The sequence below is a fragment of the Genypterus blacodes genome, unplaced genomic scaffold (genome assembly GCF_046128005.1).
Source record: "Genypterus blacodes isolate CSIRO-AG114 ecotype Tasmania unplaced genomic scaffold, CSIRO-AGI_Gbla_v1 ptg000055l_1, whole genome shotgun sequence".
NCBI classification, from domain to species: Eukaryota; Metazoa; Chordata; class Actinopteri; order Ophidiiformes; family Ophidiidae; genus Genypterus; species Genypterus blacodes.
The window spans coordinates 1,896,652-1,912,188 of NW_027466867.1; the positions used below are offsets into that span (position 1 = coordinate 1,896,652).

The 15,537-nt window shown below is 49.2% G+C and overlaps 1 protein-coding gene across 23 annotated transcripts in view; it reads left to right on the forward strand.

Annotated features, from left to right (window-relative positions):
* The first annotated feature begins 741 nt into the window (after positions 1-741).
* tcf7l2 (transcription factor 7 like 2) overlaps positions 742-15,537 on the forward strand; it is an 83,278-nt gene continuing 68,482 nt past the window's right edge. For 9 of the 23 annotated variants that reach the window (XM_076151442.1, XM_076151444.1, XM_076151447.1 and 6 more), the window contains exons 1-3: positions 742-1,364; positions 1,552-1,618; positions 1,793-1,917. In XM_076151442.1, coding sequence (XP_076007557.1) covers positions 1,176-1,364; positions 1,552-1,618; positions 1,793-1,917 — 381 coding nt within the window. In that variant the 5' untranslated portion in view covers positions 742-1,175. The remainder of the gene's footprint in view (positions 1,365-1,551; positions 1,619-1,792; positions 1,918-15,537) is intronic. The other 14 variants (XM_076151441.1, XM_076151449.1, XM_076151448.1 and 11 more) reach the window with 3 other exon arrangements.

The window sequence follows — 15,537 nt, forward strand, 5'->3', positions numbered from 1 at the left end:
CATAATTCTTTACAGGCTAATGCTGTTTCCCCATCATGTTCTATAGCTCATCATTACCCCTCAGCCCTCTGCAGGCTCTTTTGATGCCGTTTCCTATACGAATGCACGCTTGCATATTTTGCATCAGTTGTTTGTGTGTCCAGTGCAGTGCAGTGCAGTGCAGTGCAGTGCAGTGCAGTGCAGTGCAGCCGCTCGAAAGGCGAAAGAAAGGGAAAGAGGAAACAAACAAAAAAACAGCCTGGGAGGAATTCAGGTTTGGTCCCTGGAGGACGTCACACCTGTCAGGAGGGAGAGGGGGAGAGGGGGGAGACTGCTTACGGCCCCCCATCACCACCACAGATACATATGAGGGAGGAAACACATCTGAGAGACCAAGAAGAAGAAGAGGAACTGTGTCTTCTTCAATATAGACATTTAACAGTAATAATGTCATATTTTTAAGGGTAAATCTAATGTTTATTGTAAGATAGAGCAGTAAAGCCTGGTTGGGTTGATTTAATAGTGGCCCCAGTGTGACTCAAAGTGCCTGCAAACAGCCTGAGGAGGTGCCCCTGCCCCCCCTCTTTCATTTCTTCCAGCAGGAGCCCGCCCATAGATGCGTTTTCATCCACATTTGCAAGCTGCTCCTCTCTTCCTCCTATTTTACCATCACTGTCCTGCTCCCAAACTGCCTTTTTCCTCCTCCTCACATGCTCCTCTCCCTCTCTCTCTTTCCCTCTCCCTCCCTCCCTCTCTCTCTCTCTCTGCAGTCGTCCGCCTTGCTTCCTCCAGCCTCTCTCTCTCTCTCCTTTTTCCTCCTATTTATGAAAACGTCACTTCAAGTCCCTCCCTGTTTGAATCTCATTAGTTTCTTGTGTGTTTCTCCCTGTCAATAATCCTGAATCCAGACTCTCTCTATTTCCATCCCTCTCTATCTGTCAATCAGCGCCGCCTTTGAACTGAAAACCACTCCGACCAACTTCAACTCACTCAATCCGAGCGGCTCGGCTCCTTCTCCGGCTTCCTTTTTCTGCCAAGATTCCCTTCTTTTTCACTTTTCTACCAACACGCCAGAGCTTTGGAAAACGCCAATACAGACCTTTAAGCTTAAACTCGGACTTTCTAGATCACCGAGATCAAGGGTTTAAAACTTTGTGTTTTTGCCCCCCTCACACAGAATTTTTGCTCGGGGAAAAATGCCGCAGCTCAACGGCGGTGGAGGGGACGACCTGGGCGCAAACGATGAAATGATTTCCTTCAAAGACGAAGGGGAACAGGAGGAGAAAATTTCGGAGAACTCCTCGGCAGAAAGGGATTTAGCAGATGTCAAATCGTCGCTTGTAAACGAGTCGGAAACGAATCAAAACAGCTCTTCGGATTCGGAGGTAAGTGGCCGAGTGAAACGCGGGGCTCGGTGCTCTCCGGCTGGGTTTCGCTCTCCGCGGGCCGGCCTGCCTTCGTTTTGTGGCTCTTTTTTTATTAAACGTGAACAGAATTGCACAGAAAGTTCGCTAATGCCTTCGGCCGTGGTGTTAACTTTAACGCAATCCCTGTGTTTCATTGCATTTCAAGGCGGAAAGACGGCCTCCGCCTAGATCTGAAACTTTCAGAGACAAAACAAGAGAAAGTTTAGAGGAGGGTGAGTTTCTTTCTGCTTTATTGTTCCAGTCTTTTTCTGCACCATGACATTATATGTGAGCGCTGGCGAGGAGGAACTCCGCCGCGTTGCTCCTCAAATGCATTTTTTGCAAGCAACAAACTTCTCAAGGCCACTTATAAAAAGTTTTCTTCTTTTTCCCCCCCGCCATGTTAGCTGCGAAAAGGCAAGATGGAGGGCTGTTCAAGAGCCCACCGTACCCGGGCTATCCATTTATAATGATCCCCGATCTCACAAGCCCCTACCTTCCCAATGGATCACTTTCTCCAACAGCACGCACAGTAAGTTCATTTATTTACGACTCTTATGTGCACACACACTCTCTCACACACACGGACGCGGACTCGGGCAGTGCGGAGGCAGCCGCGCCGCACCGTGTTGACACCCGGATAGACACGCAGAGCCAAGTTTTCTAACTGTCCCTGAAGTGTACAGGACGCTGGCAGCCCCGCGCGTGCAGGTCACCAGCAGCTAACATGCTAACAGCCACACGCAGCCAAAAATAACATTAAATATAATTTCTACAACTATTAAAATTAAACGTACGAGCCGCTGTCAAAGCTGTATTATTGTTATTTAAATTAATATTATTATTGTTATTAATTTGCAATGTTGCAGGGTATAACAGCTTGATACTAACGCAGTTGGAATGCAGCCTCATTATAAATGCTCTTTTTTAATTTTAATCCCTGCACGAGCTTTCAGAGCTTTTCCAGGTTGCTTTTATTTTCCCAAGCTGGGCAAAATTAAAAAAAATCCATATGCTAATGAGGCAAAGTCTGCATGTGTCAAAATGTTACCGGATGTAATGATGACAAATAAAGCTGCATGTGATTTGGCTCTGGCAGCTTAAACACACACAGATGAATTATTATTATTTTTCTGTTGGACGTGGGTGATTTATTGAGTGGAAATGATCCTGCAAGAGACTGCATGTGCGCCGTACATTTTGCTTTAAATTACTTAAAAAAAACAAACGTAAATAAATAATTTGTTATTTATTTAGACACAATCAGCCTAGGCCATAATTCTGCACACACACTCATTTGCTCAGCACCTCTGTGGTCCCTGTGGGTCCTTCAGCCGCATCGTTTTCTCCTCCATGTGTGTTTTTGCCCCCCCCCGCCCGCCCTTCCTTTTTTTTTTTTTTTTTTTTTAAATGGTTGCAATTACAAGTCTCTGCTTTAGGACCTGTCATCTCATTTTACAAGGTTAAGGCGAAGACCAGGCATTAGGAAATGTGACCCCCCCTGCACCCCCCGCCCCCCCTTCACACACTCACGCCACACCAGGCACACGAAACTGATATTTCTTACCTATATATTTTTTTCCGTGGGTGTGTGTGTGCACCTTGCAAATAAACACACACATGTGACATGTAATGCCTCCTTTTGTGTTTGACACAATTTCTGATTTTCTACTTCAACACAATCCGCCCAGGTGTGTGTGTGTGTGTGTGTGTGTGTGTGTGTGTGTGTTTATGAATTGAAATATTTGCATTTGTGTGTGTGTGTGTGTCTTTACAGTTTGAAGATTTTGTCATTCCCGGCACACATGAGAACATTTTGCCATTCTTTCCTTCTTACTCAGTCTTGTTAACGCTACTGGCTGGTGTGTGGAATTAGTCGCTCATTATTCTCATCAGTTCTGACACAAACACACACACACCCTCTCCCCCCTCCCCCCCTCTTGTTTTCACTGTGAGGACTTTGTCGTCTTCTTTGTGATTTCTCGCGTCTCAAACTAGTCTGCCTGACGCTCATCTCAGCAGCTATAGGAGCAGCCAATGGTGTCGCCCCGGCTCCAGTCAAGTCTCTGTGCTGACCTTCGCTCCCTCCCGTCATTCCACCTCAGAATTCCTATTTCCAGACGCCGCTTCGGCCTATTTTGTATTTTTAAAATGCATTTCCTGTTCTGTTTAGATCCCCGTCTGCGTCGCTCTCACGTTTAAACATCTCACTGTTGAGGGATGAGGCAGGTATTTTTAAGTAGCAAATTAAAAAAGGAAGCAGACGACGCAAAGGAAAGGGAAGGGAATTTTTATTGCATCTTAATTCCCAGATCTACTTGAAACATAACCTAGTTGGAACGGCGGCTGGCTCTTCCCCCCCTTGCTCCTGTGCAGCCCGGGCCCCCACCGTCTGCAGCGCCCTGTGTGTCCGGCCATCAGAGCTTTGAAGTCGGCGGTGGCTGTAATATAAATGTATTAGACTTAAAGCTGGCATCAATAATTCACCTGGACATTGATTAGCTGTCTCGCTCCCTAACGTGTCATGTAAGGTGCTGAATGTGACTGCTGGTGTGATATCGGAATGAGAATCTCCGTGTCGTGGATCGGGCTTTGATTCTCGCTGCTTTTCCCTTCATTCTTCACCTGAAGCTCCTCTGGCTGTGGCCGACGTGCTGCCGCTGCTGCTGCTATTTTGATCATTTCCATCGTCTACACTCTTTGTTTTTCTGCATTTGTTTGAAATAATTTGAACTGATTTTCTCACATTTCCCCCCCCATATTTTTACACGGCAAAGCAGCTTAAAGGAGGGAACATTTGAATTAAATTTAGAGAATTTTCTGCTCTGATCTTGATCTATCTGGACGTTTTACCATGTTTCCTCGATTTTTGTTGTAGCCTGACTTAAGGGGGGTGTGTGTGTGTGTGTGTGTGTGGGGGGGGGGGGTGACTGCTCCATGTGGCGGTTACCATAATTTGTCTGACCTCTGGGAGTCATAACCTGTGAGAATTTGTTTTTCCTACCACCTAAGTCCAAGGAGGCTCACAATTTAGTATCATTTAGCAATTTGACATGACGCTGTGCCCGGGGTTTAAAAGCCTCCCTGCCCACGTCTCCCCCCTCCCCTCCTCCCCCCTCCTCCCCAACACACAAAGGCCTGCTGGATCACTGGGTGCAGGTTGAATCGGGGGAGAGGAGGAGAAGAAGAAGAAGCGGCCCGGCCAGTTCACCCCGGTTTCCCCCCCTCCCTCCCTCTTCTTCCTCCATGTCTCTTTCACATTTCTCTCCCTCTCTTGCCCGTCTTACCTTTTGTTCCCTGCCGACGCTAACACGGGGGGCTTGTGGAAAAGGCGGGCGGGTTAACTCCGGTGCTGTGGGCTAACATCACACCTCAACAGGTCTGGAGACGGGAGAGGCTGAGGGAGGGAGGGGGGCGGGCGGGCGAGCGGGAGCCGGGGCGGCCGGCTCTCCTGCATCGGGGCTGCAGGGCCGTAAATCCGCCGGCTTTATTTACTGCCTCTCGGACTTATGAATGTTAAGATATTTGACGCCACCCCTGGCCCCATAATTCTCCAGGCCCGGAGACTTTTGGCGGAGGTTTTGAGTTTCGACGTATAATTACGCATAGTTTAAAAAAGAACAAGAAAGTGGGGGCGGGCGGGTGGCCGGGCGGAGGGGGGGGAGAAGAGAGAGAGAGAGAAAACGCAACACCCAGCATCCACCGCTGTGTTTAGAGTGAAGAAAGACGCTCCAAGAACCTGTGGCCATGCTACTACAAGACGGCGGGAGAGGCTTTGTGCGGTTGAAACAAAAGCTTTTTCTCCCCTTTTCCCCTCTTTGTCTGGGCCGTGTCGCCATGCCAGCATCCCTCCTCGCCGCCGCACACCTATTTAAGAAAAACAAGCTTCCATAATTCACATTGTGATTGGTTTTGAGGGGGGGGGGAGGAAGCGGCAGATTGAACGCTCTGATTATCGTAACGAGGGCTGCCTTGGCTGGAGAAGTGAATGTAACACCTCTTTTGTGCGTCACGTGGACACATTGCTGTGGCTTATCTGTTACAATACACACACACACACACACAGAGAGACAGTATCTGTTTAAACGTGTTAGCAGCATAAGCATAACAATGGAATATCATATGGATTACGTTTGCTCCGCTGCTGTAAATGGGTTTTTTTTGGGGGGCCGGGACAAGAGGGAAGATAGTTTAATACGGATTTAAAGCGCACAGGCCCCACACCTTATCAAATTGGCTTTACATGTTAATGGAGCCTAATTGGTGTCCGCGGGGGGTTTGGCGGCGCTACACGTGGCCGCCTCTTAACACAAAACGCGCTCTGAATTTAGTCGGAAGGTCGCGCTCCTTTTGTCTTGCAAATCACTTTTGTTTACAAAGTATGGCGGAAGCTGCTCCCGCTCTCTCTCTCTCTCTCTCTCTCTCTCTCTCTCTCTCTCTCTCTCTCCCACTACTCCCTTTTTGTGCTCCCTCTCCTCCTCTCCCCCTTGCTTTTCCACTGCTGTTTCTCTCATCCGATGCGAGAGGAAGAGGTAGAGGAGGAGGAGGGGGGGGAGAGAGAGAGAGAGAGAAAAAAAAGGTCCTTATTTTTCTGCGACTCAATAAACAGCTCGGAGAAAAAAAAGAAAGTACAATCTGCTTTGGATTTTGAGGAGTTAAGTTAAGGGAGGAGTGTGAGTGTTTGAGTGTGTGTGTGTGTGTGTGGGGGGGGGGGGGGGGGGGCAAACTTTGGCACCATTAAACTAAAATTGGGGCCTGCAAGACATTAGCGGTGCACAGCACATTCTCAGAGCTTAATTAGTCCGAACTGTAATTGTTCACGGTCTGCCAATAGGAGTAATGCTCAGGAAAAGCCGAGTTGCTCTAAATCGGCTCCGGGTTTTTAAAACAATAAATCACTCGCATATTTGTGCCGTGATTCAGATGGAGGCTCGACCTCTCCCATCTCGACATGTGGTAAATTGTAAAGTCAATGAATCGCAGATGTAGGGGATGTGTGTGTGTGTGTGGGGGGAGGCAAAGAGAGAGAGAGAGAGAGGGTGAGAGAGAGAGAGAGTACAGTAAGGTTTTGTTGGTGCCTCGGTGAATGAATGGAAAAGGTTTGTGTCGTAAATATTTACTTCGTCTTTTCTGTTTATTTCTCTATTTTTTTTATTTTTTCCAGCGAGTGGAGCTTAATTGTCTAATGCTGATGATGTTGGCAGGCTCCTCGCTCTTCGCTCCTCGCTCTCCTCCTCTTCCCTATCTGTCAGTCTGTTTGAAACCAGGCCCAAAACAAAAAGAGAGGAATCAGTTTGTGGGTGTGTTTCCAATCAGGATTTGTAAACCGGTGCACAGGGAGCCTTGGTGTTCCCTGGTGGCTGTGTGTTTATGTGTGTGTGTGTGTGTGTGTGTGTTTTGGGTGTAGCTCACATTCAAGCGCCAGGTTTTTGAGAATCATCAACCTTTTTTTAATTATTTTTAATTGAATTAGCAGCTCCGTTGTGTTTTTGCTTAACGGCGCCACGTCCTGATGACGTCGCCCCCACGTTCCCTCTGCCGCAGAGCAGGAACGACCCGAGTGGAGTGAATCTGTCCCCCCCCCCCCCCCCCCCCCCCCACAAAGGGCAAATCCATTTTCGCCTCCTGTAGCTTCTCCACCAGCGAGCCACCGTACTCTGGCTGTGTCTGAGAACGGGGTGTGCGAGGTGAGGGGCGGGGGGGCGGCATTAGTTTAGCAGCTGTGCACTGGTTCCCCCCCCCCCGTCCCTCTCCCCTCCTCACCCCCGGCTGCACCCCCTCCCCTCCCCTCCCCTCCCATCCGCGCTCCCGTCTTTCTCCCATGCATTTCTATAGAGCTCCACACAAAGATAGCACTGTACATCTGGAATGCAACTTTTGTCATCTGTTAAATATAGGAGGCTCGCTCTGCTGCTGGACCCACGGGGCTCTGGGGGGGCAGGGGTGAGGGGGGGGGACTCCCTGAAAACATGGGAATTTAATTATTCTGCATGCAGGGTTTGTATCAGTGTGTGTGTGTGTGAGGGGACCTTGATACTTTTTCTTCAAACTTTTATTTACCAAAGAAAATCACTGGTTCCTGCTCCGGAAACTGAGCTGGAAGAGTTCCCGCCGCCCACGTTTGTGTTACGATTCGTAACTACCAAAGAGAATCGTAATTAAACTTTCACTAAAAACTTAACGAGACACGATTTTCATTTCCCGGCCCGTCGGAGGAGCGTTTGGCGTACCACCAGCGGCCCACAACCCACAGTTTGAGAACCAAAAGCCTGACATAACGAAATTGCGTCGTCGTTTGCAGACTGCAGCTTTACATTGATTCCTGTTTATGGCCCCTGGAGTGTAAATACACGCGTTGGCGCCGCTTCACGTTAAGTTATTGGGAAAACAGCGATAAGGAGATTTCAGATTTTATTGGGAAAAATAAGATAAGGTTGAAATGATTATTGATTGGGAAAGTTAAAGTGTCGTAATCACTAAAACACTGTAAATGTCATATTCAAGCAAAGTAGATTGAAGCCTTGGCAAGTGTGTGTGTCTGTGTGTGTGTGTATGTGTGTGTGTGCCAATCCACAGAGTGTCATGTGAAGAGTTGTGTAAGCTCAGGTTTGACTGTGCCAGAGCCTCTGGTTAAGCGTGTGTGTGTGTGTGTGTTTATGTGTGTGTGTGTGTATATGTGTGTGTGTATTTCTCTTAAGTTTGTTCATAATGGAGCCTCAAGTCCTCCAGTAGCCAAATGAGTTCAGCAGCAGGGTGGGAGGGAGGGGGGGGCAGAGGGAAGCGGGAAATGTGTGTTAGGACGCTGTGTGTGTGAGAGAGTGAGTGCAGGGAGGTGGGGCGGGGGGGAGGACACAGGGGCTTGGGGGTCGGTCGCACAAAAGCCGTCTGAATGGAGCGCATAATTGCTGTTAATGCCGGGGCAATGAGAGCAGCGACAGTTCCTGGTTAGATGTCCAAACAATAGTGCCCCAAGGCTTCACATTTATCTTCCCTTTAAAACACACACACACAGAGACACACTACGCAGCAGCAGGCCAGAGCTCGGAGAAGTTTCAGTTCACCGCCACACACACATACAGAAGGACAGAACGTGTGTGTGTGTGTGATTGTGTTTTAGTTTTCCTGTTCCCCTCCCCACCTCGTCATCAGTACAAAATCTGCTCCCATAGCGACGCCAGAGGAGCGGTCCCGGCGGTGACGGCCTCGTGTTTGGGTTTGCAGAGAGTGTTTGGGCCCCGGGGTCAAAGTGCACGAGCGCTGACATGCTTTTTAGGCTGGGGAAAGGAGCTTCCCCTCTGGCCCCCTTTCTCTCTAAATACAACAACTGATAGGGAGCGCTTGATTGATTGAGTGACTGTGTGTGTGTGTGTGTGTGTGTGTGTGTAGGTAGCAGCTCTACCAACACAGCTCTTAATGGTCACGTCAGGCTGGATAATAACCAGCCAACACCTGTGGTAGCACCAGAAAAAGCTCATTCACGGCAAATACGTCTTCATTTTCATGTATATTATTATTGTTATTATTCTCATGATTCAGACTCTAAAAAAGGAAACAGGGTGGCTCGTGTTACATCACCTCATACATCTTTTATGCTGTATTATGGAGGTTTTGGCTTTATGATATACGGCCTCCTATTATCCCCTAATTGTGCATTATAAATGTGTGTGAGTTTGTTTCACATTAAGCCTCGGCTCCCATTTTCCGCTCCGCCGTATTTATTTAGAAAAACAGTTTTTCAGCCGCTGTTGTTTTTGTATCTCCCGTCTTAATGCAGTCAAGGGAGTTTATTTGTATGCAGATAATCTATTCAGAATGGCTCAGATGGGAAGGAGGCTGCGTGTGAGTGTGCGTCTGTGTGTGTGTGTGTTAAATACATAATAGTAGAGTTTAAGGTGATAAAACTCCAGTCAATGTATTTTTAATCTCCTAATTAAACTTTTAATTGTAGCAGGATAAGCTCCAAGGACTGTGTGTGTGTGTGTGTGTGTGAGCGCGCTAATGAGGTGGTAGTCTGCTTGTTTGTCGTTGGAGGTGGCAGATTCATAACTGCCTGCGAAAGGTGAGGGAGGTTTTTTTTCCGGAGCGCCAGCAGAAAATAAATTCATCTCCTAATCTGCGGATTACGGCGGGATTTGGAGAGAAATGTCGGTGAGATTACTTAAAAAATGCGGAAAGGCTAATAGAATGCGAGCCCCCTTTTGCACTGACACGCTGCGTGCGGCCGCGTTAAGATTTTCCTTTTTCCCCCGTCGATAAACCGAAATCCAGTGCAAAACAGATTAAGAGCAAATTCCCGTGTTAGCTCTTTAACCAGCTGTTAGAAAGTATTTACACACAATAACACTGGGGCTCCTTTAGAAAGAGACAGCTGTCAACTTGTGCACGGCATTAGATAAGATTCCATGTAAACAGCTCCTCGCACACACACACACACACACACACACACACACATGCGGTCTTCCTAAAGCACGCAGCAGCGAATTGGAAAACCATTGTGCAGGTAAACGACAAAGGAAGAAATGATTATTTTGCTTGAAAATGCCGCATCAGTCATTGGGAAAAGGCAGAACGGGATAATTGCTGGAGGAAATTCAAACCAATCAACGCCTCCTTATTCCCGTCTAGAGCCTCCATCATATTTTAAGGAACTTTGGAGGGAAAAACTAAACAAAATCCTCTTTTATTCCAAAACACAACGTAGGGAAAAACTCATTCCAGTCCAGCGAGGGGCCGGCGTGTGTGAGCAGCGCGTTGGGGGTCAATTACAAAAGTGGACAAATTGACTCGCGGCACTGAGTGGAATCGTCAATTGCCTTTCCTCCCTAAGGGGCGGCGGTGAATGGAGTGTCTTGTTTGGACAACTGTCCCGAGGTGAGACCGGTGGCCTTCGCCGCCGAGGCCGGAGGGGGGGGGCGGAATTGACGGACGGCGGGAGCGAACGATACTGGCGGAGGAAACTTGGCACTGTCGAGGCGGAAAACAATGCAATCTAGTCACCCTGAAACGACTGTTTGATTGAAATAACGACCCGTAGGACCTGCAGCTCGCCATTGTTGGCAACACAATGCAGCCGCGGCAACGGCACAGAGAGGAAGCGGTGATTGTCGTTTTCCCATTATTAAACCCCAGCCTGAATGGCATTTGGAATTTAAGGATCTTATGATGATTGCGGCGACACGTGCAGCTATCATATCTCGTTCACAAGCTGCTCTGCTTAATCGCAATCGAGTTAACACGCTGTGAATCCCCCCGGCTTGGATTTGCAACCAAAACGTGAAACAAGTCTCATTCCTGTCGTCTCCACAGCGGCGCTACATTCTCACGGCAAGGATAAGAATAACAAATTAAGCACTTTTCTAGTCCAATACATACCCGATGCTTTCACTTTGGATAATCTTTTGAGTCAATATTGGCCCGGAACATCTGAACTGATGAGTTTCCACTTAAAATGCTGTATACCCTTTGGCCTGAATTTACTATCAGCTTGTTATTTTAGTTCTCCGTCCTGTGGCTGGGGTGCAACAGGTCTGGCCCACTGCTCTCAGTCCAAAACCCATGAAGACATATTGAAAGTAGCCGGGGGGGGGGGCTGGCGGTCGCTGAGAGGGGGGGGCGGTGGCCTGGGTGTCATGTGATCCACGTCCCAGTCCCGGTGCTCTTTAGAACCAGAGGGCTCCTTATCGCCGCTTTACTGCCTCCTCTATCTTTATGGGCCGCCACACTTTGCATATTTCAAATATCAATAAAGATAAATCCCCGGCGACGTCGTAACAGGTGCCGCTAAGATTCCAGGAGGGATCCTTTAACAGCTCGGGGCCGTTATGATATTTTACCCCTCGGAATATCTAATCTCTCTTCCACCGGAGGCCAGCTTGCCAACAGCATTGCGGTAACCGGCTTATAGGGCTTTGGAGCGTTTCTAGTGGAAATGTCTATAGAGGCCCTTTGTCTGCTCTGGATGGCCCTTTGCTGTTGTGAGGCCTGTATCTGTGTCTGCTCAGGCGGGCGGGCCGGCCTGCAGTGAGGATGCAGCAGCTGGCCGGGGCCCAGGCGGAGGAATGCTCTGTACGCTGTTTAAACAGTGGCTCGTCTCAGCGCGAGGCTGGAGGAGAGGAGGGAAGGAAGTTGCGGCGTGTTTACATAGCTGAATTGTCCTTTGGGCCTCCCGGTGTCTAATGCACTACTGTTCAAACATTCACAAGTGCAGCGATGACCCCCACTGATGCCAGCGTTCACAGCCTCTCTGCCTTCACCCTGGAAGACTTATAGCCCCCTACTTCCCCCCCCTGCTGTGTGAGTGTTGTGTTTGTCGCTTTAGTCCTGAGGTTTGGATGATGGATATATAAAAAAAAAAAGAAAAGCATCACAAGACTCAATTTATCTCAAGGCTCCATTTATCACACTGAGACATCTAGGAAGTGCAACAAGCAGACACAGACAGATGCAGAGATGGGAAGATAGAGCCGCCGCCCCCGACCAACGCCGAGGCCCCGACAGTGACATACGGCGGAGTCGTCAAGCTAATTGTTGTTTGAATTACCTGTTATGATCCAATGACAAATCTGCTCACAGTCTTTGGCACCGGAGCGGAAAATGTATCCGGGGGATTGGCGTGATCTCCGCAAGTGTGTAAACCTGGCTTCAACAAGATGGATAAATGCAATTATTGGGCAGACCTGGAGAGGAGAAAATCCATTTAAAGCCCGTAAAGCTAAGCAGGGGCCGTGGTTAATTCATTTGGCCAATTTACGGGTGATGTACGAGTGTCAGGGCACATTAGTCAGGCAGGGAGAGTGTGTGTGTGTGTGTGTGTGTGTGTGTGTGCTGGCCCAGTGGGACTGGAGGGGTGTGAGGATGTGTGCATGTCAGTAGTGCTCTTCGGTCTCCTTGAGACCGCGTCCCCCCCCCTCCCTCCACTACTGTCATTTCAGCAGACAAAACAAATGGAGTCGGGACATGGAAATGACAAAAAGATGCACTGAGTGTGTGTGTGTGTGTGTGTAGGGGGGGATTGCAAATGAGGTGGGGAAAACAGAGCCGTGGTCCACTGGGCGGCAGAGTGAGTACCAGCAGGGCGGGCATGCAGAGTGCTCAATCAGGTCCTGTCCACGCAGTCTGCTCCCATCACCCCCTGACCCCCCCCCTGTAGAGGCCTAATGGCTGCCGGATTCAGAAGTTGTGGCCCAAGTTGTGAACAGTAACAGTAATTACATGCTTTGAGAGATCAGCAGTGTGAGCTAAGTTGAGGTTGTACTGTAGTATTCGTCCTTGTCTGAGATTAAGGAGCATACATGCCCGAATCAGCAGGAGGCGGCGGCGGCTGTCCGAGTAAGTGAGACGTGTCTGGTGATGGCAGTGTGCAGCTGATGTACGGCTGTAATGGCAGCACAATCAAAGTGCATGTTAACATACAGACTGAAAGCTGTGAACCTCATTTTTATAAACCTCGCCTTTTTCATCTCCGCTTAATCAAAAGTGACCTGAACCTGACGCATAAAAAGAAACACAAGCCTGCTGCTGCGGCCGGCCGTCTGTTCATACCAACGGTGTCGGTTGTTGCTGTGCTGGGACTTGTACAACTCAATTACACACAGTCTGACCCAGATTGACTGATACTCTTGCTGAACTCAGGGGAGTTTCAAATTGAGTTAGTGACTCCGGCGTGGATGCGGGTGTTTACACTGGGCGTGCGAGGCCGTCAGCAGTCGTGACAGGCTCACCTGACAAATCTTTCCTTTCTGGCCAGACCTGTGTTTGCGTCAGCCACTGGCGGTCTGACTTCCCTCTGTTATCACCCCAAACACTCTGCATTGCTCAACGCCCCACGTCTTGTCAAGTTGTTATATCTGTGCTGGTTTCTGCGTGTTGTGCCGACCCGTTTGTGTTTATCAACTCTCGCAACGCATTTACATTGCGTGGCTCTGACTCTGCTCGGTCTGTATCGCAGCCATTGTCTCGGCTGGAGAAATGCCACTCAACAGTTACGCAAGCTGAGTGGTATGCAAAAACAGTGGTTAGAGCGAAGCCGGGCGGGCGAGAGGCGTCGGGGGAAGCTTTGGTTTACAGCTCCAAGCCGCAGCCTGAATCAGGGCACAGCTTGGTATCAGAAAGAGCGACATGAGAGGCTAAGACCTCTCTCACTATGAATCTGATGCTTTTAAAGTGGTCAGGATCAGACTTAAGTGCCTCTTGGTTCACTAGATTTGAATTGCTGGTGTGTGTTTGCACTCGGTGTCAGAGGCAACGTGTCTGCCCGCATGTGTGTGTGTTAGCATTTGTCACCTGACTGCCAGGCACTCGGTCTCAGGAAACCAGAGTCAGTGTGAATGCCGAGGCTTGTCAAAGACAGGTGCCAGCTCCGCCGCCCATGCTCGCCGTGCAGCAGCTGGAGGGAGAGGTGGGGGGCGACCGAGGGGCCCACGGTCAAGTGTGGGGCAGCGGGAGAAGGCGGCGGCGGCGGCTAGAATTGCTCGTTGGTGGGGATCGGATGGACAGGTCGCGCCGAAGTCCTGCGGTTCACGGCTGAAACGCACTTGACATGATTGTGCATGCATGTGCTGTCTGGGACTGCTGGGCGCACACGCTCACACTCGCAGCTTGAAAGTTGGACTTAAGAGTGTTAAAATAAGAACGAGCCACCTGTCTGGAGTGTGCGATGCAAATGAAACTGCATACGCTGGGTCTGCATGATGTCAGTGTAGATGCATAACCCTTAGGTGTGAGTGTTCCACCATGCATCATCTGTTGGAGAAGGGTTGAAGTTCTTATCAGGTCTAGCTTGATAGAAAACAGCGTGACGTTAATCCTCGCATACAAATCTTCCTTAAAATCCCCTCTTATTGTTTTGATGGAAAGTAGAACAGGAAACCGCCCCCGTCCTGTCAGGATCACGGGCTGGCGCTGCCTGGGAGCCTTTTTCCCCGCAAAGTGTTTGAGGGCAAGTTTAACGGACCTTCACTTCTCAGGCTCTAGCCCGTACGTTTGGGATTGTTTGGAGCCGTACTTTCGGAAATGTAAATTTAGACATTATCTTTTCCCAATCCCCAATTTCTCCTCTTCCCAGATACTCGCCCGCCCTCCTGGGAGAACAACTGCTGGCTGCCGTCTATAGGCCAGAGGAATTCCTCACCCATAGTCCCCCCAAAAAAACAGCTTGGAACTTTTCTATATGCTCCCACAGATCGTTTTACATCCGTGGACGTGCCTCTCAACGCAACTGTTGTCATTTAGTGGAAGCTCTAAGTCTTATAAGGGTCAGCAGTGGGGACAAATGTTTTTCTCAGCCATTATATGTAGATTTCTAAACATGTGGACTAGTTTAATCTGTTCAATGTGGAAACCCGGTGGCCCATTAGACGCAGGTTTCACTTCACATTCAGGGTCAGTTTCAGCTTGGTTGTGGATACCTATGGAAGTTCTCGTCACTGCTGTCCACCAGGGTGTTCGCTAGGTTCAGAAAGGGAATCAATCATTACAAATCTACTGAAAGCATTCCATTCCTCACATTAAGTCGACGCAGCTAACTTGCTGTTATCCGTGGTGTGAAACCCACAGAAACCGTCGGAGGTGTTAAATTCGTAAGCGGGGCCGAGAGAGGCCTTGCTAATAGCCGGTAATGAATAAATGGCATAACTCAGCCGAAGGGACCTGAAGGGAATCTCGTTTCTTGGCCGGCTCGCTCGAATGTCGGAGCTCCCTGGCCAGAGACTGAGACGCTGCGGTCTGAGACGCTGGGAACGACGACCTCTAATTGTTCACAGAAGCTATTGGCAGTGAGGGGCTGAGGAATGATGAGCGAGGCATCGACGGGGGTGGATGCTGAGAGGAGGCTTCTCACACTTGCCGGTTGGGGTTTTATGGGGAAACGGCTGAACCCACTAAGGACGTTCTCTAAAGACAAACCGGTTGTCCTGGAGGAAAAAAAAAACCCAACAAGCTAGAAAACCCCAACTCTTTTTCCTTGGCTGGCTTTTAAGACGCGGACACGTTCTTCGCGTTTTAAATTGGCCTTGTCATGCGGTTTCCTCATCGAGGCTGCCGGGAGCCGACACTCTCCGCACCGGCCAATGTTCTGTACGGGTTTGGGTTTGTAGGGGAAAATAAGGGTCTGTTTTCTCTGGCAGTGATCGCCGTGGTATTTAAGTCCCAATTT